This window comes from Parasteatoda tepidariorum, chromosome 1 (genome assembly GCF_043381705.1).
Source record: "Parasteatoda tepidariorum isolate YZ-2023 chromosome 1, CAS_Ptep_4.0, whole genome shotgun sequence".
Lineage (NCBI taxonomy): Eukaryota > Metazoa > Arthropoda > Arachnida > Araneae > Theridiidae > Parasteatoda > Parasteatoda tepidariorum.
This window is the reverse complement of record NC_092204.1, coordinates 53662790-53687002: the sequence shown is the minus strand read 5'-3', so window position 1 is coordinate 53687002 and position 24213 is coordinate 53662790. Positions and strand designations below refer to the sequence as shown.

General features: G+C 28.3%; 1 protein-coding gene across 1 annotated transcript in view; it reads left to right on the top strand.

The window, feature by feature from the left end:
- Window positions 1–24213, top strand: part of LOC107447937 (Ras GTPase-activating protein raskol) — a gene marked incomplete in the record, with an annotated part of 312540 nt that overhangs the window by 130671 nt on the left and 157656 nt on the right. The window contains 1 exon segment of the mRNA XM_043040826.2: window positions 12305–12488. Coding sequence (XP_042896760.1) covers window positions 12305–12488 — 184 coding nt within the window.

The window sequence follows — 24213 nt, the reverse complement described above, 5'->3', positions numbered from 1 at the left end:
AATGAATATGATTAATTGTTAAAATTATTTAACCATAACAAATTAGCTGTCTCTACTAAAAATATATATATTTTTTTTAAATTTAGAGCAGCAAAATATTTTTTTAAATATTTTTTATCATTTTCAGCTCAACTTTTGAGTTTATTAAAATTTTCTATGGTAATATCTTTTTTTTTTCTAGAATGTTTTATGATTTCATGCATTAAATAAATATGAAAATTTTATCCGAAAAATGGATGGGTTAGAGCTGAACAAAGCTAAAAATGCACCATAACATGTTCGGTTATTATTTGGTTTAGGCCAAATAATTTCTTTTTTTATTTATTTCTAAAAGGGTTCATTTAAAAACAAAAATGTATTAAATGAAAATAAAATTATATAATAATATTTATTTAATATATTAACATAAATCGACTGATAGAAAGTAATTTTAATTAATGTTAATGATGTGATTTGTAAAAATTGAAAAAAAAAACTTTATATATATTTTTTCACAATATAAAAATAAAGCGCCTGCGTTGTTAAAAAAATGAGCGCCTGCGCTCAACTCGACGTTACCATTTTGTTTTGTTGTACAATGGAATAAAAAAAATTACGATTCGATAGCAGGGAGCAGATCCTCCTAGTAATATTAAATTAACTCAAAATAGCGCAAAATTTTTAAGTGAGAAAAGGAAGTGATAAATTCAAATTCATTAGTGAATATTCTTTTAGTTTTCAAGATGTGAATAATAAGAAATTATAATAAAATATTTTCTCAGTTTGATCTAAGTTTCCATTTCAAATCATTCCATCTTGTCGATATTCCACCTAGTCGTTATTGTTTAATGGATGTGTTGATATTTCATCGACTCGATATTGTTTTTCCCAATATTCCTTCTTTACGATATTTTTTTCTTGCAGAGTCGATATTTCACTCAGCCGTTATTGTTTTATTGTTGTCGATATTCCACTCAATTGTTTATTGTTTTACCAAAAGTTCCTTCCATTCGATATTGTTTTCTTATTGAGTCGACATTCCGCATTCCATGCAGTCTTTATTGTTGTCCATATTCCACCCAATCGACATTGTTTTGACAATATTCCTTTTATACGATTGTTTTTTTTTTTTTTTTTTTTTTTTTTTTTTTTTTTTTTTTTTTTTTTTTTTTTTNTTTTTTTTTTTTTTTTTTTTGAGTCGATGTTACATCCAGTTGTTATTGTTTTATTGTTGTGTCAATGTTTCGTTCAATAGATATTGTTTTGTTTTTCTGCTCAATATTTCATCGACTCGATATTGTTTTTCCCAATATTCCTTCTTTACGATATTTTTTTCTTGTACATCCAGTTGTTATTGTTTTACTGTTGTGTCAATATTCCGACCAATAGATATTGTTTTGTTTTTAATATTCCACCGAGTCGTTATTCATTTGGTTTGTGTCAATATTCCATCCAATAGATGTTGTTTTGTTTTTAATATTCCACCGAGTCGTTATTCGTTTGGTTTGTGTCAATATTCCGTCCAATAGATATTGTTTTCTTTCTAATATTCCACCGAGTCGTTATTCATTTGGTTTGTGTCAATATTCCATCCAATAGATATTGTTTTGTTTTTAATATTCCACCGAGTCGTTATTCATTTGGTTTGTGTCAATATTCCGTCCAATAGATATTGTTTTGTTTTTAATATTCCACCGAGTCGTTATTCGTTTGGTTTGTGTCAATATTCCGTCCAATAGATATTGTTTTGTTTCTAATATTCCACCGAGTCGTTATTCATTTGGTTTGTGTCAATATTCCATCCAAATAGATATTTTTTTTTTTTTTTTTTTTTTTTTTTTTTTTTTTTTATAGCTACCCACTTAGTCTTTATTTCTTTGTTTTTGTCGATATTAAAACAAATCAATATTGTTTTGGGAACATTTCTTCCAGTTGATATTGCTTTTTGGTTGCATCGATATTTCCTCAATATTCCACAGTATTTCGTCAATTATTTTGCCAGTATTTCACCCAGTCATTATTGTAGTATTGTGTCGATACTACTTTCGAATATATTGTTTTGTCAATATCGCTTTCATTCGATTATAAATTTTTTTTTTTAAATTTTTAATTCAAATTGGCATGATTCTCTAATTCATCCTGTCAATATGAAATTCTATCCCAAAAAAATATCCCAATAGTTTTTTTTTCTTTTTTCCCCTTGCTCTAAAATGAATCAACATTCTTTTCAATTCTGCCTCTACCAAAAATCATTCTGTTAGCGTCGTTCTACCCAACCATTCTTCAACGTTCGAATTAAATGTCTGAACACGATAAGGAACCGGCTCATTGTTAACAAAGAAGCGAAAGTGAAAAGAACAAAAAAAGAGAGAGAGAGAGAGAAATAATAAAATTGTCCGAATCGTGGTTGTTTGGCTAGGCGGGTGAATTAGGTAATTGTTGACCCCCGACCGGATGTGTGCCCGTATATTATTTAAGAAAGGGAGAAGTTGATGATGGACTCGGCTGAACATTATCTTCTTTAAGGTTGTTTCAGGGTTGTTTCAGCATTAGTTATATTCCCCGACCCTATCGACCCTTGCGTGTTGGGAACTTTCTGCCTGTAATAGAGTTCGATTCCCTGTGAGAAAAATCGATTACAGTTTTGCTGTTCATTAGATTTGGTGAAACATTGTTCTCAACTATGTTTCTCTCTCTCTCAATCCTTTCATCTAACATTTGTCTGAAGTCTTTAAACGTGACTGGTATATTTATCATTAACTGACTTTAGAATTTATATCTCTCTTACAGCTTTCTATTAGAATGTTTATAATTTTTCGTTCGACGGTTACTACTTCTGATGATTTTTAAATATTTTCATGATGTAGAACCTGTACTTAACGCACGGGGTGTTCTGTGATCACTGCCCTTAGTATACAAATTTTTTTTAAATCTTTTTTTTTTTTTTAAATGAAAGGAAAATATTTATGTGAGAAAGTAACAAAAATGCTGATGAGATCTGTTGAGTGCTGGTCCAATCAAATTTCAACCTTTGTATCCATCAAATAGGTTTTGGTGATTTCAGTCTCGCCTTCCTCAGTAGTTATGCGTTAGATTTCGATAGCGCTTTTGTTACTTCTTTGTTTAAATAGTAATTTGTGACACCGAATGTATATACTTTTTACTTCATTTTGATTCTTGGTAACATTAAAGAACAATGAGCTGACCATCGAAAGTTTTTATTTTTTCCCTTTGCAACAAAAAGAGATTTTTTTTCCTTAAATTACAACAGGAGATCGTTCGCCTCCCAATGATGTGACCCTGGTTCAAATCCCAACAAAGAGTGTTTGGTGCGTGTTCTGCTCCCGGCTTGCACCGACCACATTGACGACGTAAAATATCGTCAGGGGTAGACGGAACGTGGTTTAGAATCTCATTGCCGCCGGACTAACTGTGCGAGGTTTTCGTGGTTTTTCTTTCCATGTAATGCAAACGCGGGTTCGCTCCCTCAAAAAGTCCTCCAAAAAAGTAGTTTGCCCTATTGCTTAATGCAGAAGTTCCCTTGACATCTAAGTTGGGTTTAAAATTTCAAGACTACCTATAGAGTAACATTGGTAGTCGTAAACTTAATCTTAGATCGGCAGTTCAACGACGTAATAAAATAAAATAAAAAAAATAAATGAAATGAAAAAGTAAATGAAATGAAATAAATTAAAACAAAATACTTAACTTGGGATTTTTCTTGTTCACCGAATTAGTTTCAAAATGTCAAGCACAGAACAAAATGCCACACATCCATAATGTTGATCAGAAAAGATTAGTTGTATTCTTAATGCTTTTTTAAAAAATTGTGCGGGTTAAACATAAAATGCTCTTTTCTTTTTCGCTACAACATTTCAATCTTAAATATTCTAAATAAGTTGATTCGGTAAGATTCCTTTGGGTCGGTTAGTCACACCGTCACCTCTTACCCGACATTTAGAGAAATTAAAATTGCCTCTTTTTTTGAGGTCAGTCCAATGATGTTACACCGAGTCATTTAAATTAACTTAACGACTTTTCCTCCCCTGCACTTACTCAAACCATTTACTCCCATCTTAAAAGAGTTTCATATTCACGATCATTCCTTCAGACATCTTACTTTGTTTTGTCCTGTTTTACAAATGAAATGGTAAGTAAATAAAATTCGTATATTTTCTCTAAGTAATATTTATAACTGTGCTAACGCTAAAGCTCGTAAGTCGTTAATGCACACATTACCAAGCTAATCTATAAAGTAGCTAGAGTAATCCGTTAAAGTGGAGTCAAGTGTTTTCCGTAATTCACCTAGATAATCTGCAGATTAACTAGAGTAATTCGTTAAAGTGAAGTCAAGTGTTTTCCGTAATTCACCTAGATAATCTGCAGATTAACTAGAGTAATCCGTTAAAGTGAAGTCAAGTGTTTTCCGTATTTCACCTAGGTAATGTCCGCAGTAACGGTTTCTGTAACGTTCAAAAGTTTGTTTCTCTCATTCTATCAACTAATTTGTACATTGTTTGATTGAATTTAGTGATTTGATTTAGTTGTTGAAAAATAACTGAGTAAAATTATCTTAATTTCCTCAATAGTAATAATATTTTAAACCGTTTGATTTATTCTATTACAGTTTTTTTTAAAAATTGATTGATGATTGATTCTGTCAATATTAATGCTTTGGTAGTTCAAAGGTTTGTTTCTCTCAGTTCTATCAAGTAATTTGTTGATTGTATCTGTTGACTTGATTTAGTGATTAAAAAATAAACAAGTGAAATTATCTTAATTTCCTTAATTGTAATAATATTTTAGACAGTTTTTTTTTATCGTTTTTAGTTCAGTGAAGATTGATTCGATCAATATGTAAAAAAAATTCTATAAATTAAAAAAATTATATAAAAAATTTTTATTAAAAATTGCGAAAGTGTACTCATATTCGACAATTTAATAATTCCCAAGTCGTATTTTGCTATTTTTAATTATAATTTCGTCACGAAATTACGACATTTTCTTTTTCTCTGGTCAAACATGAACTCTTAATTTTTTGACGGACAGTTTTCACCCATGTGTGTCGAGTCAATGCATTCTGGGAGTCCACTATTTTTTTTAATCTTATTTTAAAAATATTTTCTCTGTTTGAAGGGATGAAGTAAGGGTTAGTGCAGTCGCTTGATCAGTAGATTTCTCGGTTTTGATTCCCTACGATTTGATCCTGAATCCTCTCATTCTCTCATATGATATGTTTTTTTTTTTAGATAAAATTATTATTTAAAATTTAATGAATATTTCTGCTTTTTCAGTAAGGTCTTTAATTATAGACTTAGAATGCTTAGTATACAAACGTTTAAAATTCATTATCTCTTTTCATTAATTTCAAAATCAAAAAGTATAACAAAAATAAAAGTGGTAATTTTTTGTACATTGTAAGACATATTAAGCGAATTAAAACTTTAAAACATGCAAATATACATACTATGTGCTACAAAAAGGTATCTAAATTTCTTTTTATGAATGTATATGTATAATTTACAATTAATCATATAAAATATTATGCTTTACATTTCACACGCTTTACATTCAGTAAGTTTATCATTATACAATTCATTATACATTTAGAAAGCAGAAAAATTACTTAAATAGTTATTCTTATAATTATTTTCTTTATTAATCTCTTCAGTATATACTATATATATAAAAAAGTATGCATATGGAATATGCTAAAAAAACATATTTATCTCCGGGCAAAAAAACCCACATAGACTGGATTTTTTCTTAAAAACCCGGATTTTTAGGAACTCTGTTTACAACTATTATCACTGCCTGCTGAATGTCAACCTTTTATGGTGTATGTGAGAAACAAGGATATTTAATAAAAATTTATTATTCAACATTCACCATCGATCGTCAAAATTCCGAATGACGACATTTGCCGATGTATGTGAGAAACAATGATGATTAACAAAAATAATCATTCACCATCAGTGCATGCTGAATGTCGATATTTGCCAGCTTATGTAAGAAACAATAATGTTTACCAAAATATTTATTTTTCAACATTCACTCTCAGTGCATGCTGAATGTCGACATTTGTAGTTCCATAAATAATTTTAAACATTCACCTAAGCAACTATGTGAACAGCGAACGACATTTCCCCGAGGACCTTGATATTTACAAATTTCAGTCTTTCATTCACACCAGCCCATTGTTGATCGGTGACGAATTAACTCGTTCTTTCATGCTCAGACATTTTTATCCGATAACAAACTAACTCGTCATTGCACTTGTAGAGTTAACTCGTCATCGGTCAACAGCATTTGGACCTGAAATCAATATTTAGAATATTTTATTTTACTTCCGCGTTCAATTACAAAATAATGACATAGCTTTTTGAAGGAAGTAAAAAAAAATGCCGGTCATTAAAATGGCATAAGAGGTTAGATAGGCAATGCAACCATTTTAAAAGATATATTTATTTTTTTTAAGAAATATTTTTGGAATTGATGTAATTGAAATCGAAAATTGTAATGACATTTATGCGTGTCTTAATTTCATATTTCCTGGATGCCTGATTTTTTTTTCAGGCCATCACAGCCTCTTATATCATTTTGCATCTCGAAATACAATAGCTTTCATTTTATTATCCTGAATATTTACAGTGTTTCATTTGATAGATCTAGGAACTTATGTGTACCAAATTGTTTCATTCCTGTTAACAAAATTTTATTTTATTCGATACAACATGAAAACTATTTATTAAGTACTATTATGTACCAAACAAATTAAAATAAGCTTAAAAACTTTAATTACTTTATCTAACTCAGTGGTTACAAACTGGCGGGCCCGCGAAGTCTTTTTCTTTTGTGGCCCGCGAACTAAAATATATTAATTGTCGTTTTTTTTTTTAGGTCAATTTTCGTAAAAAATTTATGTGGGTTTAAAATACTTTCTTTCGTTTAAAAAAACCTAATTTCTTCGTTTCTGTGAAATTTAACATAGCAACGTAGCAAAAAAATTTATTTCTCAGATTTTGCATCCAAGAAAATATTTATTCAAATACAAAAATAATCGTGTATGGTTGTCTTTTTTTATTTTTTTTTATTTTTTTTTGTATTTTGTGAATATAATTTAGCATGTGCGTATCAGAAATTTTCTCGAAGAAATTCTCTCATTTAATTTTTTGAAACCACTCATTTCGGACTTATTAAATTTTAATTAAACGAATAGTAAATTTTGAAACGCATAAAAGAGGGAACGAATATTATTTTTTATTTAAATTCCTTGAATTGAATATCGCATGAGCGAAAAAGAAAAGAAAAATTAATTTCACATTCTCGAGATTTTTTGTTGTTGTTGCGATAATTATTAAAAAGTCGAAAAAATGTTAATTCATCTCAGAATTAAAATTAAAAGAAAAAAAAAAATCTTGCCACGAAGTTTCTGATTAAGAGAATATTCAAAATGATACGTAACAAGCATTATTTGTAATGCTTGTTATTTTGATTTTTAATATTAGATAAACTTTGGCAGTAATATTTAATGTTCCTTCAAAGATAAAAGAGACCTCTATAAAATTTTGATAAAGTTGCGGCCCGCCATTTCACTGGTGTTTTTAATTGCGGCCCCCGGCAACATGTAAGTTGGCAACCCTTGATTTATTTTTATAACTATTTTATTCGTTTGCTCTTTAAACAAAGGTGGAAAATAGAAATAGCATTCCTTAAAATAGCACTTTATTTCCATGTTTCTTTTATGTGCTGTGTCCAATTTCTTTTCATGTTAAGCGATAATCAGCTGGAAGATTTCATGTTAAACATGCAAAATGCAATAATAATTGATTGCTGACCTCATGGGACCAAACGTGTGTTTCATGTAAAACAATATTTCAATTTAAACGGTTTCGTGTTAACGAGGTTCAACTGAAAGTACGTAGACTGCGTTGGCAAATAACCAGGGCCTGATTATCGCCTAGGCTCAATAGGCATGGGCCTACACTTTCTGAGGGGCCTTAAAAATTAATAAAAAGTACTCAATATTACTACTATAATTACTGAAAGAAACAGTTTTTCACAAAAAGTGCATTTTTTTTTAATTTCAAATTTTCTTTATATCGTGGTGCAACCAAACTCGCATGAACATTGCACTAATCAAATTCGAAAGGACAGCTGAATTTTAACTGGTACAATTTTTTCGCAAACGGCTTAAACGAATGTAACAAGAATGCACATTTGCAAAATCTCTTATGAGTGATTAGTGTCAACAAGAGCTATAAGTTTATTCTTAACAAATATGTAAAGCTGTAGAGAGAGATCTACAGTCTTTGATGTTGATGTTTTAAACTGATTTACACAATCTACAATACGAAAATTTTGATTTTCTTGATAGTTTTGGAATGATAAACCTAATTATCAGTCTGGTCGCGCAAGAAGAAAGAAAAAAAGCTTTAAATAATGAAGCCAACAAAAAAATGAGAAATACTTAATTAAAATATTTCTCTGTTTATAAAGTAGAGCCATCGATTTCCGACGAAGCTACTCTTATTGAGATTTTGATCAAATTTTTTGTTTGAGAGTTTTAATTGAATTCGTTGAATATGAATTTTAATTTTTTAAAATGGGTTATAACTAAATAAATTATTTAAGTGTGTCAATTTTCTATGAGTAGATATAATTTTGGCTCTTTTGAATACTTTTTGTGTGTTGAAATGTATTTTTTAATAAAAATTATAATTCATAACCTTAATAGTTTAGCTTACATGCTGAACTTATCGTTAAATCTAATGAAAGGTTGGCAGCTTTGTATTGGTTTAAGTACTAAATAAAAAATATTTCAGCTAATCAGTGACTTTTAGCCAAAATCACTGATTTCAATTGTTTTTGGTCACCATACTGTTTTTATTTTGATATGCAATTGTTTTATATTTTGCTTTAATTTATAGATGTGTAAACTTTATCTCAAAAAAATAATCTTCAGTTATCGCTGCTTTCAAAATTTTCTCTTGAATCATTCAGTTCAATAGATTCTTTTTTATCGTTAGGACAACTCTTCAGTAATTTAATTTCAAAATAATTTGTAAGGGATCCCGAAAATTTGGTGGGCCTTGGACCGGAATTTGTCTTGATCGGTCCTTGCAAATAACCTAAAGTAAAATGTTCATAATTTTTATTATTATTTACTGTAGGCCGGGATAGCCTGGTTGGTAGGGCACTGGCCCCATGCCAAAGAGTTCGTGGGTTCGATCCCAGGCCATCTGAAGACTCCCCGTGTAGTAAATGGTGACGGATGCACCTTAAATCTGTCGAGTCTCAAAGTCCTCCAAGTTTCCATGACAAATCAATACCTCTGGGGGTGCTGATCCAGGAGTTTCCTTGTCTTCTGGATTGATTCAAAAATTACAAGACTATGGAGTTGAGCATTAGTAGTCGTAAACGTAAAACTGGGTCTGCTGTTCAACGATGGATATATGTATATATATATATTATTTACTGTATGTACTACATAAATAGAGTTACCGTACAATGTCCTAAAAGAGATTTTATATAAGAGAAAAAAGTAAAAGTGCGTGATGTTATTTTAAAATACTACTGTTATCCATCTTCTTAATACCATCTTCCATTTAATACGTATTGCTTGAAGGATATTTTGATTAAACAACTGAGGGCCAAAATTAAAAGTACCCTGTAGTTCGAAGTTACATAAATAATGATTCCAATCATATTTACAAATTGGACAAAGGATTTGCAAACAATGCAATCATTTTAGAGAAACAAGTTCTCCTATTTACCTATACTTGAACTTCGCTTAACGACTTTTCAGTTGAACTTGGCGCCGAATCTCGGCTCCAGGTTTAAACTCATTTTTTTCCCCTTTGAACCCTCCCTGAATAATGCGGCAGTCAGTTTTTATCAGTAATTTACAATGGAGCCGAAGATTTGCTATATCCAACGAAATAAACATAGCAAAAATAAATGTGCTATCCCTCCAAACGATTCGCCTATAAATTTCGTCAATTGAATGCTTCTGCCGCCTTAGATAAAGGCGTGTTCTATTATACCTTCCATAGGACTTAACCTTTGGATATCCTAGGAATGTCATTTGGATATGACCTCAACTGTGCCGCTGACCGACCTCTGGAGCACCTTCTCTTTCTCCACCAACTCATTACACCTCGATAAATAAATTATAAAGTCTATTACGTCACGTATTTGAACTCTCATCAAGCGTGTGTTTTTTTTATTCAAAAAGCCGTAATTTACGAACGAAATAATTTTTTTTCTCCTTCATACGTAATTGATTTTAATACCCTTTCCATTTTCGAATTATTATTTCAACTCAACTAATGATTAAATTACTCAAATAATCTATATTTCTACAAATTAGGAGCCTGGGAGAAAAAAAAAACTTCGTTTGAATTTATTGTTTGTTTTTTCTCTTCCAAATATAGTCAACTATTAACAAGGTAGAGGCTATATCATACAATTTATTTCATGTCACTGAAAAATATTTTTTGCAATTGTTAGAAATACAGCAGGAAAAACTCTTCCTGGCAAATTCTCTTTCAACTACCTAAGTAATTTATAATTTAAAGCATAAAAAAGCCATGGTAGCCCAGTGGCTCGAGAATCGGAAGCCGTAGTTTGATCCCCGACTCTACCAAAACAGTCCAAGTACATACGTGCTCGTAAAATATGGGGAATCGAAAATCTTGTAGTCGGTAGCTGAGCTGTACCATGGGTATAAAAATCTGTAAGAAATTTTTTCTCATATTGACCTATGTCTAAATTGAGGTAGTGACCGCACGAATGCACCTTGCTGCCACCTATCAGTGGGATTCTGAGCAAAAAGAAGTGCATTCACCTTTGCGGTGCTCTCTTGTCAAATGAAAGACGCACTTTCCTGACTGGATTCGCCTAAGGACAATAGCTGACTAGCATGGATTGTTCAAGTGTCATCGGAAATAGCATAAAAAAAGTGAGTTCGGTTAAACATATAGTATACCATAAAGTTTCAAATGCTAAAAATGTGTTTTAACAATATTAAAATGCAAAAGAATTATGGGAGGATAACCTCCTTGCTGGTAATCTTGACATAATTTTGATATTTTGACAGTATTTTCTCGGCATATGAAACTTCGTGGTTTGCTCTATGTTAACCTGAACTCACTTTTCTTTGAACTTTAAATTTCCAATGGTGGTGAAAAGAAATTAGCCATGAAAAACTTTTCCCACCTCAAGGCAAAGTAGATTTATGATCTACAGTTGCTCTCCCTATTAATTTTTATTCAAAACTGTGTTCAGTCAACTCATTCAATTAAAATAGTAAATTCAAAATAATTATTCGAAATTGAAATGCTTCAATCTGTGTCGATAGACTAAAAAAGTTGGAAACTTCTATGAAATAATATTTAATTTTGATACATTAATTAGTTGGCTGGAAACAATGATAAGTGGGAAGCAATCATGGAAGCTATTGAGCAAAGCAAGCGGGGGGGGGGTGACCTCGTAAAATTCATAAATTTTAAAACAAACGTTGAAAAACTGATTATTGTGTCTTTTTTTTTGAAAACTGCTGTTTGGAAATTTTTCGAAGACTGGTGAATTATATTTTATACGATATCATGTGATAGAATAACAGGTTCGTCACTGTAACGTATCTTTCCCCCTTTCCATAAAGTTTGCGGAAAACTGTACAAAAATGCTTATGTTAGTCAAAATGTTAAAAATTTGTCTCTTATTGGTTCAAAAACAAAAGATAGACTTCATTTAAAAGTATTTAAACAAAATAGAGTGTTATTTAATTAGTATATTTTATATATACCATGGTATGATATGGTTCACCATGGTATCATTTGATTCTATATTTTTTGGAGGAGTTATAAAAATATTTTATTTAAAAATATTATTCAGCACCAATTTATGATATAATATTTATTTGGTTATCATTACAATAACTTAAATCGAAATACTTATTTATCTAACAAAATAATATATTAAAAAACTATTGTTAATAAGTTTTTATTAAGTAACAATTATACTTTAACCATACAACTCCCTATGTAAGAATATAACGAGAATAATAATAATCACCTACATTTTATTATTGTTCAGCAAATATTTGTTAAAACTTTTTCCATAAATGTGTTCTTTAAAAGTAAAATCATTTATAAAAAATAAGTGTAATTAGAAAATGGAAATGTTTCTACAAATTGAAAAAAAAATTTTGAAAGTAGAAAAGTTAGAATAAAAGTTTTAGACTTATCAGATTTTTTCTTATAAAACTGTTAAAAGAATTCGAATTGGTGACAAAATAAAAATGAAAAATTAATTTTTGCAGATTGGCGAGCGACTCTTTTTGGATTTACCTCGTGTGAGATTGGATGGTGGCCGTCAAGCTTTTCGACGAAGATGGGGATACGACATAGGAGTACCCTCGGTTCCCGAAGAAGATGAAGATAGCAGTGAACTATCCGAGACAACATCGCTCAGGGATGAACGCCTGCTACGATTCTCCTCAATGGGTGAGTACAATTTACAAATATAGATGGCAGCAGTATACCTCTTATTTATTAGTTTCTAGCACAATATCTAGATGGCAGCACTATGCATTTTTTTAAAAACTATTTTCCTCGTATAAAAAATATTTCGGGGTGAAAACGAGATTAAATACTGTTTAAAAATAAATGCTATATTAAATTCATCAAAATTAAATCTATCACAAAAATTAAGTAAGAATTAAAGAAGAAAACTTCATTGTCAGATAAATTGTTTACATTTAAATATGAAAAGTAATTATGTTCCATTTGCGATCTCGTTCATAATTTAAAGATTATTCTAAAAAAAAACTGTAAATGTACGTTTAAACAGTTAAAATGATTTGATTTCTTAAAAGTATTATTTTTCAAATTAAATGAATCAAATTTAAAATTTTAAAAGTTTTTTTTTATAACAGCTAACTAATAAATCTGTAAAATGTAAAGAACTTATTTTAAATATGCTTCGGCGAATATTAAGCAATAGTGTACTCTATTAGTTCACTTTGGCTACTTACTACAAAACACAAAATTATCGTTCCTTAAAAATAATTGCCTTTTAATTCATCAAGTCTACTTTATTGAAGAAAAATAAAAGCAATTACCAGTATTAAAGGAATTAGTGAGCCTAGCTTCTGTATTATTCAAATTTTTAAATATTAATGGTAGTGAATTACTTTTCTTTTATGAATGACTTTAAAATGAAATCCAAGATAACATGGATTTATCCTTGATGAAAAATGGCAGACAGGATATTTTAACTAATTACTGTCCTCAAATTCAATTCTCGTTTTTCCATTTTATTTTAAACATTATAAAGCTGTATAATCTATCTTTTTATCAACATAATCTATATTTTGATTGTTTTCATTTTAGACGAACTTTTAAAATAAGCACTGGGAATGATAAAATACTTTAATTATGAGTTAGATTTTTATTCATTTAGGTTTCCGAGTAAGGATACATGAGATTTTCTCCCTCTTTCTTTTTTAAGAAAGGAAAAAAAAAAAAAAAAAGAAAGAAAGATGGAAAAATACTTGAAATCCAAATATATTGATTTAAATAGTTAAATTGTTTATAGTTTCATAACATCATCTATTATTAATCATCTGATATATTGCTGAATTAATCTATGGTTAATATTTTAAAATCTGATTCAATATGATTTCTTTTACGCTTTTTAATTACAACTAAACTTGGGTGATATTAAAATAGACAATAATTAAACGAGAGTTAAAAAGATAAAATATGGGAATTGTTAATAATTTCAAAAAACCAAATCAAAACAAAAAAATGGATTTTATATAAATTATAGTCATTGTACACTAGTAAGTTTAAAAATAAGTTTAAGCGAAAAACAGTTACAATTGGAGCTACAGCAACAGCTGGAGTTACACTCCAGCACTGTTGTCCGCTTAAACACTTTTTATAACTTAAGTCATCGCTAAATATCAGTAAAGCCTATTCTATGCGTAATAAAATAAAACATTCGTCGTGATTATTTGTCAAGCTAAGTGTAGATTTGAAAGCTTCATATAATACAAATGCAATCACAGATTTTTTTTTCTTCTTTCATTTGAAAAGACAAATAAATGTGTTTGTTGTCTTATACCTTAACTGTAGGTTGGCTAATCTTTCAATCTTTCAAAACTGACTCATTAATTTAAAAAATATTTCACAGTAAAGAAGGCAATCTGAATATATCTTTTTAACAGCTTTTTTATGCTATATTATGATAATTTCCTTTTAAAATAGTAAATAATTCACAATACAAAAATTATTAAAATAGAATGTAGTTTTGAAGGTTGTGTTTTAAAATTAGGATTTGAAGGGTTTTTCATTAGCCTTATTTTTTTGCGAAGCAATTCATGCAAAAAGTTCTTTCTTTAGATGTATAAATACATTAAAAAAAAACTGCATTAAAAATATTTTTCTTAATTTGTTTCCTGAAAAATCCAAAAAAAATTATAAGTTTTTTTAAAATATCAATTAATAAATGCTGTAATTAATTACACATCAATGAATTTTAAATCGATCAATAAATCAATATCAATGAATCAATAAATTTTAAAACTTTGGAAATCACTAAAAATTTTGAACAATATTATTTTAAAGTGCATTGTTAATTTGAATTGAATGATCAATCATTCATTTAAAAAAAAAAGTTCATTTGATTTAGATCAATTATTTTTTAAAAGAAGTTAGATTGAAATCATGATTTAAATCTACGAATCTTGCTGAATATAATATCTCAGCCTTTTTTTTTTTCCATGTTATTCAATGTAAAATAAATAATAAATGACAAATACATTTCAAATTTGAAAAAAAAATAAAATAAAATAATTTCCATTGTAACTTTGCGTCTACAATCTGATATAATAGATATTATCATAAGTTAGATAAAAATCTCTTATTATTTTGCAATTTCGGTGTAGGTTTACTAATCCCCCTTTAATCGGAACTATTATTTCTGCTAAAATGTAACCTATTCCCACAGACTCATAAAATTATATTATTATTCTTGTCTTTTCTCGGTCGCTCACCAACTTATCTCTTTCTGAATATTGATAGAAATTTCCATAAAAAACGCATTTTCCTTCCTCATTTAAATTCAGCCGGCGTTCCTCTCAACTCGAACGTACGCTACAACATCTGCATCACCCCCATGGACTCGTTATCTTTGTAAATATGTTTTCGGTATTTTAAATTCTGTAAATAGAATTTCTACTGACCTATCAATATCAACTGAAATATTCTATTTTTTTCTTCATGCAATTCTTTGCCAATTCATTTGCCGGTGTGTGACGCAATTTTTGAGCTGAATCCAGGTATAATTTTAAAATAAAGTAAAGTGATAATTTGGATTGTAGACAAGAAAATGGTAGTAATAATACTTGTGTTTGTTTTTCCTGAGCAGTTTTTTGCTTTGCAGAAAAAAAAGAACTTTTAAAAAAAATAAAAAATTTCTCTACTCTCTATGTTTCTAGTTTGCAAAAGGCTGTTTTTATGAAAAAATGAATAGATTATTTAAAAAAAAATATTTTTTTTCACTTGTTCATTATTTTCGTAAAGATTTGCTAATTTTATTTTTGCAAAATTTAAAATTAAACTTCAATTTTACTCCAAAATAGGAATACAATGTTGAGTTAAAATAACAAACAATGTTAGTAATGCTTGTGCTTTATGTGCAATTTTTAACGCTGCAGAAAAAAATATATTTAAGCTTTTTTTTTCCTTTGCTTTGGTTGGAAAAAAAACATTTAACTTTGCAATTCCAAATACACGATTTAAGTATTAAACGAAACAAAATAAGAGGCAACGAAATGTTGACTTTTTGAAATGAAATGTTCACTTTGCCTGATTGGCATAACGTTATAACTTGTATACATTCGCATCGTCTTTCAGAAATTCGCTAATAATGTACCTTTTTCTAATTCTATACACTGCCTGACTTCGTCCGAGTATAAAAACTGTTTATTGCTCTGAAAAAAAATTTAATATGTCTTTTTTTAATATTTAAGTTTTATGAAAGTAATATAAAACACAAAAAGCAATATTAAATGAAGAATAAATATGCTTACTACCGTCTTTAAAAGAATAAACGCTTTACACGCTCATTGCTGGAATTTTCCATTCATGTAACAAAACAAAATTTTGAAATGCATTGTTAAATGAAAATTTTTAGAAATAGCCATGATCGAATTATTTCGTTATTTCCAATGGAAAACCACCTCCACAGTCAGTTAGTTAGTGTAAGCAAGAGATTTAAAGAAGAAAAATGAATAAATAATAATAAATTTGAAAAAAAATCTACGTCTTCATCATTATTAAAAAGGTGAAAAAAATTCGAATGATTCAGCTCACATATGAGTGTAATAGAGAAAAATTCTGTTAACTGTTTTTTTTTTATTTTTTATTTTATTTTATTAATATAATAAATTGAATTTATTTATCAGCTTTACTCACTTTTTACCAGCTTTCTTATTATTTTAGCCAAATATTCTTATTATCGTTAAAAAAAAATTTAATACTATGCTAAAAGATATCCATCATGTACACTGTAAGAAGAAGTTTCTCAAAAGTTAAGCAAAAATGTGTCAAAATAGCTCCTGAGGAATTATCGTCGAATTTGAATTGTCGATTGTGAACTGTCACTACACTCATTATTGAGTATAATGACATACTTAAAATTGAGGAGTCTCCAAAAATGGTACATCAGGAGAAAATGACACATCATCCTTACATGTGACGAAGTTCAAGCTTAATTAGTTTATAAAATAAAATAAAATATAGTCAGATAAAGATTTTATTTATTTATTCTTTTTTTTGCACTTATCTTATTTTAATTTTATTTCACGAATAAAGAATGTCTTCAAATCGGTAATCAACACTTTCCTACCTTGCCGCAATTTTTGTTAACCCTTTAACGCAGATGGAACACCGGTGTCCCTTTTGTGTATTGTTTTTCTGACGCTCTAATTACAAAACAAATATATTTTGATATTTTTTAATTATTAAAATTTGCCTAATATTTACTAAAAAACTGTTAGATTATCAGATTACAAAATATCAAATAAATAAAAAATTGTACTAAAATATAAAATCCCAAAAAAAGTATGAAAAAAAAATATTTTTTTTCATTCATATTCAAATATTTATCGATAACTGATTTTGTAAATCTAAAAAAAAATTCATGACGAATAACTGTTTCTTTTGTATCAAAATATATAAATTAGTGCAAATTTGAGAAATTTGTTTGGAAGTGAGCGGTGTTCAGAAGATTTTACTTTTAACACAGAAAAAAGATAAAGGCGTTTCATTCTGTAACCATAAATTATTAAAATACTAAATACAATATTTTTCGCTTATTTTCACCTAAATAAATACAAAATAATGAAAAAGGTAAGAAAAGTATGTTTAAATAATTTCCGCATCAAAGGGTTAACAAATGAAGACGGATTCTTAGAGCTGTTTCATTTTTGAGCGTGCTCAATAGGGTATTCATATTCGACTACTATATTTATTTCCGGACTATTTTGACACATTTTTGCTCTAGATCGAGAGAAAACCTTTTTTACACTGTATATATTACCTTATCAGTTACTTACGGGACATATCTCTAAATTTTAAATAGTAAAGGAGACCAGACCTATTCTCTTTCCAGAATATTGCGCACCTGAAATTTCTTAGCAAAGACTTTGACAATTATGTCATTTTGTTGCACCATAATGCCGATTTTTTTTAGCCTCCTGATCAGGTGAAAGTTCTTGCAATTCAAATGCTGGAATTTTTTTATTTCTTCGCTAAATTTTGCATCGAAATTTCCATGTTCTCGACGAATATTTCTCCATTGCTTCATGTCATTATTTTTAGTGATTGAATGATATTTATTTTTAAGATTTGATCGAATACTGCATATTAGATTAAATTGAATGATATTTATTTTTAAGATCTGATCGAATACTGCATGTTAGAATAAATTGAATAATATTTATTTTTTAAGATTTGATCGAATATTGCATATTAGAATAAATTAAATAGTATTTATTTTTTAGATTTGATCGAGTATTGCATATTAGAATAAATTGAATGACATTTATTTTTAAGATTTGATCGAATACTGCATATTAGATTAAATTGAATGATATTTATTTTTAAGATTTGATCGAATACTACATGTTAGAATAAATTGAGTAATATTTATTTTTTAAGATTTGATCGAATATTGCATATTATAATAAATTAAATAGTATTTATTTTTAAGATTTGATCGAGTATTGCATATTAGAATAAATTGAATGATATTTATTTTTAGGATTTAATCGAATACTGCATATTAGAATAAATTGAAAGATATTTATTTTTAAGATTTGATAGAATACTGCATATTAGAATAAATAATATTTATTTTTAAGATTTGATGGAATACTGCATATTAGAATAAATTTCATTTGCTATGATTCAAGTAAATTTCGATTGCAGAAAATTTAAGTACTCAAAATTTTCAAAATAGTAGGCTATTTAAAACATGATATTTCATTTCATTGTTTTCTGATTGCATGCTAAAAATATATAATACATAGCAAGTTTATTGTAATGTTTTACGACGGAGAATCAAAATTTCGATGGATCGGATTTATTCCATTTTTCTGTCAAAAAGTAGGTGTTTGGTGTTGAATTATTTTCCGAGGACAAAATGGTTCTATTTTTATTCTCCACGCTTAGTGATTATCAAAAATAAACTATTTGATCAAAAGGCACCCACATTACGAACAAGATGCCGTTAGGCTTCCGTATTATTTTCAATAAATCAAAGGATCAAACAATGCAATCCGGTCCTTTCAGTTTTCTAACAAGGAGGCCCACATCTTGAATACAATCGAGATAAACATCGAAAGAGTTATGTACTGTTATTTTTTAATGCTGGGACTGACCACTTATCCATCTGGTCATCTTCGAGGATCGTTTGAGGTGACGCGACCTGGAACGAACGGCAGTGAGCGGGACGTTTTGCAAAGCAAAGAAGGACTTTCTGCTACAAGTGAACAGAGAAGAGTCCGCAAAAATAAGGGGAAGACATCGCCTTATTTAAATGATCGGAAATGAAAATTTAAAATATACGACTTTTTTTGAAATTTTATAAGTTAGAAAATATTTGAATAGAGAATATTGAAGTACGTTCACATTTTGTAGATTTAAATTCACATAGTTAAAAATGATAAAATATTTATGTCTTACGATTCAATATTTTTTAATCTATTATGCAATAAATGATAGGTAATTAAAAATTATTTATATCTTGTGAAGTATATCGTTGTGTGCAAAAAGTTTTCAATTTGCTTCAAGGAAGAAAAAAAACATTCTGGTAAAATTATCGCAGGGTATAGTAATGGCATTTCTGGTACAAAAAGCATAATTCTAGACAATGAAACCAAAATATAAGATACTTAAACCATTCAGTAGGTAATTTTTCAGTTGATATAGCAACGGTTGCCAGAAATTCTTGTTTTCAAAATTATTAAAGAACGTTTTAAAATTTATTAAGGAACGTTTTTGTGTCTGATTTCGTAACTTAAGTTAAAACTAACACTCATTAATTAGCACTGTGAGTTAAGATTGATTTTCAGTGCGTAAAAATCAGTTCGTTAAAATAAAAGTTAAGGATAATAGTTTTTTTTTTTAGTATTATGTGCCTTTGCGTCATTTAGACATCAATATTGATTTAGACTTTAATGGTTATAAGCATTAAGAATTTCATAAGAAAACGTTAAGTCAAGTTGTAATTCTCTCAAATCTGTTATCGATCTTAAACACACTGAATTATCAATATTTTTTTTCACAATGAATCATTTATTTTATTAATCGTTACTTTACCATATTCAAACGAAACAGTCAAATAACCATAAATAAGATATTATTCAAATTGTTAACTGTGAGGAAAACCGTTTATTAACTGCTTTCGCCTAAAACGGTTAAACAACCAGAAATTTATCCCTCCAGCTAAGCCAATCTAATAAAGCCACTTAGTTCTTTGCAACTGCGTACATATTATAACCGAGAAGGCTAATGTGCCAGAACGGGGGTTCGATTCCTATTGCTGACACAACAATATTTATTCCATTCCCTTCAACACATGAAGAATTTCCAGTGTCCTGCACTCTCCTATGTACATTATTTAACGAAAATCCCAGCTCCTATATTCAGTTAAATTCTTTTTACGGTCTTGAAACCATGCAAAAAACCGTACAGTTTTGTATTCATGGTTTTATAACCATACTAGTTGTAAATGGTTTTAAAACCGTAAAGGTAAAAAAAAATGTTATTTTCCGTAAACTTTACGGTTAATTGAATGGACAGACTGCTGCTGGTTCCTTTACCAAAATTTTAGAATGAAAATTCTAACAGTAAACAGCAGTACTTTTAACAAATTGAAACTATGCATTCGAAATCCTTATACTAAACTTAATCGAAAAATTTCATTCAGTGTGTTCTTCGTGATGACTCTAAACCTAATTTATACATTTTTATTTCACATTGAAAAATAATTATTGGTAAATGGTCTTAAAACCGTGAAATAAATAACGAAATGTTCTTTACCGTAAACTTTACGGTTAATTGGATGGACAGACTGCTGCTGGTTGCTTTACCACAAATTTAGAATGAAAATTCTAACAGTAAACAGCATTACTTTTAACATATTGAAACTATGCATTCGAAATCCTTATACTAAACTTAATCGAAAAATTTCATTCAGTGTGTTCTTCGTGATGACTCTAAACCTAATTTATACATTTTTATTTCACATTGAAAAATAATTATTGGTAAAAGGTTTTAAAACCGTGAAATAAATAACGAAATGTTCTTTACCGTAAACTTTACTGTTAATTGGATGGACAGACTGCTACTGGTCATTTTACCACAATTTTAGAATGAAAATCCTAACAGTAAACAGTATTACTTTTAACAAATTGAAACTATGCATTCGAAATCGTTATACTAAACTTAATCGAAAAATTTTATTTAGTGTGTTCTTCGTGATTACTCTAAATTGATTTTCTCTTTTTTTTTATTCCACATTGGAAAAAGAATTATTGAAATTACAATATACGTTAAGAATCTTCGTGTTTTATTTTTTAGGACAAATATAAGTTTTTGATTGTACTTCGTGCTCTGAAATTACTCCTTCTCAGCAAATTGCGAGTTATTTGCTACTTCCTATAATATAAAACCTAATACTCAATAAATAAGAAAAAGAAAAAAAAGTAGAAATTTAATTTTTATTTAGAGCGAAAGAATCTTCCATTATCGAGAATAAGGAAAAGTTTATTCTTTCTGAAATGTTCGTTCCTCGTCATTAGGTTATCAGATGAACTTGTTTAAGATTTTCTTCTTCTTTAAAAAATTTAATTTTGGTATCATTTGTGGCCAATTTATTTATTAGAAGTCCATTTAACCTAGTTTAAAAACGAAAATGGGTTACATTTTTCTTATTTTACGTACTCTAGTTTAGCTGTGTTGTCGTTTTCTTCGTCAAATAAAAAGCACGATTACTTTTGACAAATTATAAGATACAGTATAATTAACAGTTTTTTTTTATGAACGTTGAAATTCCTATTATGGAAAAACGTTTTAAGTGTTTTAATCAAATTAATTGTATAACCTTTACGTAAATATTTTTATTTATATTTTTTACACGCAACATACTTTAATTAATGTAAGAAATGTTTTTTTTAAAAGTTCTATAAACTTTATGGTGTATTGTAATAAATTTAAAACAAACATTTAGTTTAAATAAATGCAATAAAATTATAAATAATGTAGTTGATTAGCTGGAAAATATGTGTTAATTAAAATTCTGTTGTTGTTGAATTGGTGTCATATATAGTGTTAATATATAGTGAAATATAGCGTTATTTATAGATCTCAAACTTTAAAAAGGCGTTCAATTTTTTTAACTTCCGACATTAAGCAGTCAACTGAATTGGAAACTATTCTTCCGCTTGGATGTTAGGATTTTGATTTTTTTTCCATTTATTTTTGTTTAGTTTTTTTTTAAAACTAAAATATCATTTTTCTGCATAATGCCTTTATAAAATAAGTAAAGAATAAAACTCTTGTTTTGTTCGTAGTTTTCGTGAGGTAGTTTAATAATTTGCTTGATGTTCGTTGATTTTTTAAAATTCAATTTAGTTTTTAATTACACCGATGAAAACTCATTGTGCTGGTGTTATATATTAGTTTGATCAGAAACTATACAAAACAGTGATTTTTTTTTTTAAAAAATTAAAAGCAAGTAGACGCATAATATTAACTTATTTTTAAAAACGGTGATAGCGGTATAATTTCGTGAGACAAAATGAAAAAGAGTATAGAATAATTCAGGCTAAAACTACTGTGTTTTATACGGTTCGAACGATGCTAGAGTAAATATTCTATTTATTTGAGAAAAATAAATTAATATGAATATTAAATGAAAATTAAATGAATGATTTGGCTATCAAGTCTTGAGCGGGGCTCTTTGGTTTTCAAACCTGCGAAATGTTTTGCGACTAATTTTTTTTAACGTTTCATGCAAATCGCATGTATTATGGATAGAAAAAGAATTAGAATAGTTAACGTAGCAAGCTATTTTAAACTTTGTTTTTATTTATTAATTTATTGTATTTTTTAAAAAATAAAATAACTTTAATTGAAGTTTTTCCAAAAAGAAAATATTTTTTAACTATCGATTATTATTTTTTAAGGAAGCACAACTGTTGTGAATGGCCTTTTTTTCTTTGTCAGAAATAAACCGGAGCCCAAATGGTTCGAATCAGAACCGGTTAAGATAAAAACACACCAGTTTACTTTGTGTAAACACCGTAATATTTCTTATAGTTATCATAAAAACTAAAATGTTCTTATGATAAGCACTAGATATGTTTTTATGATAAATAAATCATAAAAACTAAATTCTTTTTTATGTTATAAACTATCCTAAACCCACCACTGTCTAAATTACCTATCATGACAAAAATAAAAAATATTTTTTTATTAATAATAAGAAAAATTGCCTTAAACCATTGTGATGAAAATCATTTTAAGCTAATAGTAACGAAAACTATTTAAAACCAACGCTAAAAACTAAATAGGTTTTTATGAAAAACACTAGATATGTTTTTATGCTAAACACATCATTAAAAACTAAAATGTTTCTCTTTATGATAAACACTATCTTAAACCCACCATGGTGTAAATTATCTCTAACCTATCATAAAAAAAACTATTTTTAATCAATAATGAGGAAAGCTACCTGAAACCATCATGATGAAAATTATCAAATTATCTTAAGCTAATAGTGACGGAAACTATTTAAAAATTATCTTAAACCAAATCATGGTAAAAACTATTTTAAACCCATCATGATGTAAATTGTCTTCAGCCTATCATTAAAAAACGATCTTTAATCAATCATGATCAAAACTATCTTAAACCAGGCGTGATGAAAACTATCCTAAAACCTCCATGATATAAATCATGATCAAAACTATCTTAAGCCAGTCATGATGAAAACTATTTTAAAACCACCATGATATAAATTATTTTAAACCTATTATGATGAAAACTGTCTTTAATCAATCATCCAATTATGATGAAAATTATCTTAAGCTAATTGTGGCAAAAATTATCCAACACCACCCTCGACAAAAATTATCTTAAATCAATAAAGTGAAAACTATTTTAAACTCCCCATGGTGTAAATTATTTTAATCGTATCATGATAAAAGCGTTCTTTAATCGAACAGGATGAAAACAATTTTTAATCAATAAGGATGATAACTACCTAAAATCAATCAATCATTTTATTAAACTAATCGGAAAAAAAAACTTTCTAAACCACTCATGGGGAAAACTTTTTTAAACCGATCATGATGAAAACTATCTTAAACCCATCATGATATCAATTATCTTAGGCCTATCGAGACGAAAACTATCTTTAATAATCATTAAGGCCCGGATTTTGATGACATTTGCATTTTTTGCATTTTTGGACCTTTTTTTGTCTTTTAGAGCATTTTTTTAGATTTATAGGGCATTTTTCTTTAAATTTTGGGGCGTATTTTGCATTTTAATGCATTTTTTAAAGTTTTTTGTTAATTTTTTCCAATTTTTATTATTTTTTTATCAATTTTCATTATTACACTGGCTTCCAAACAATGAAGAAAATCTATAG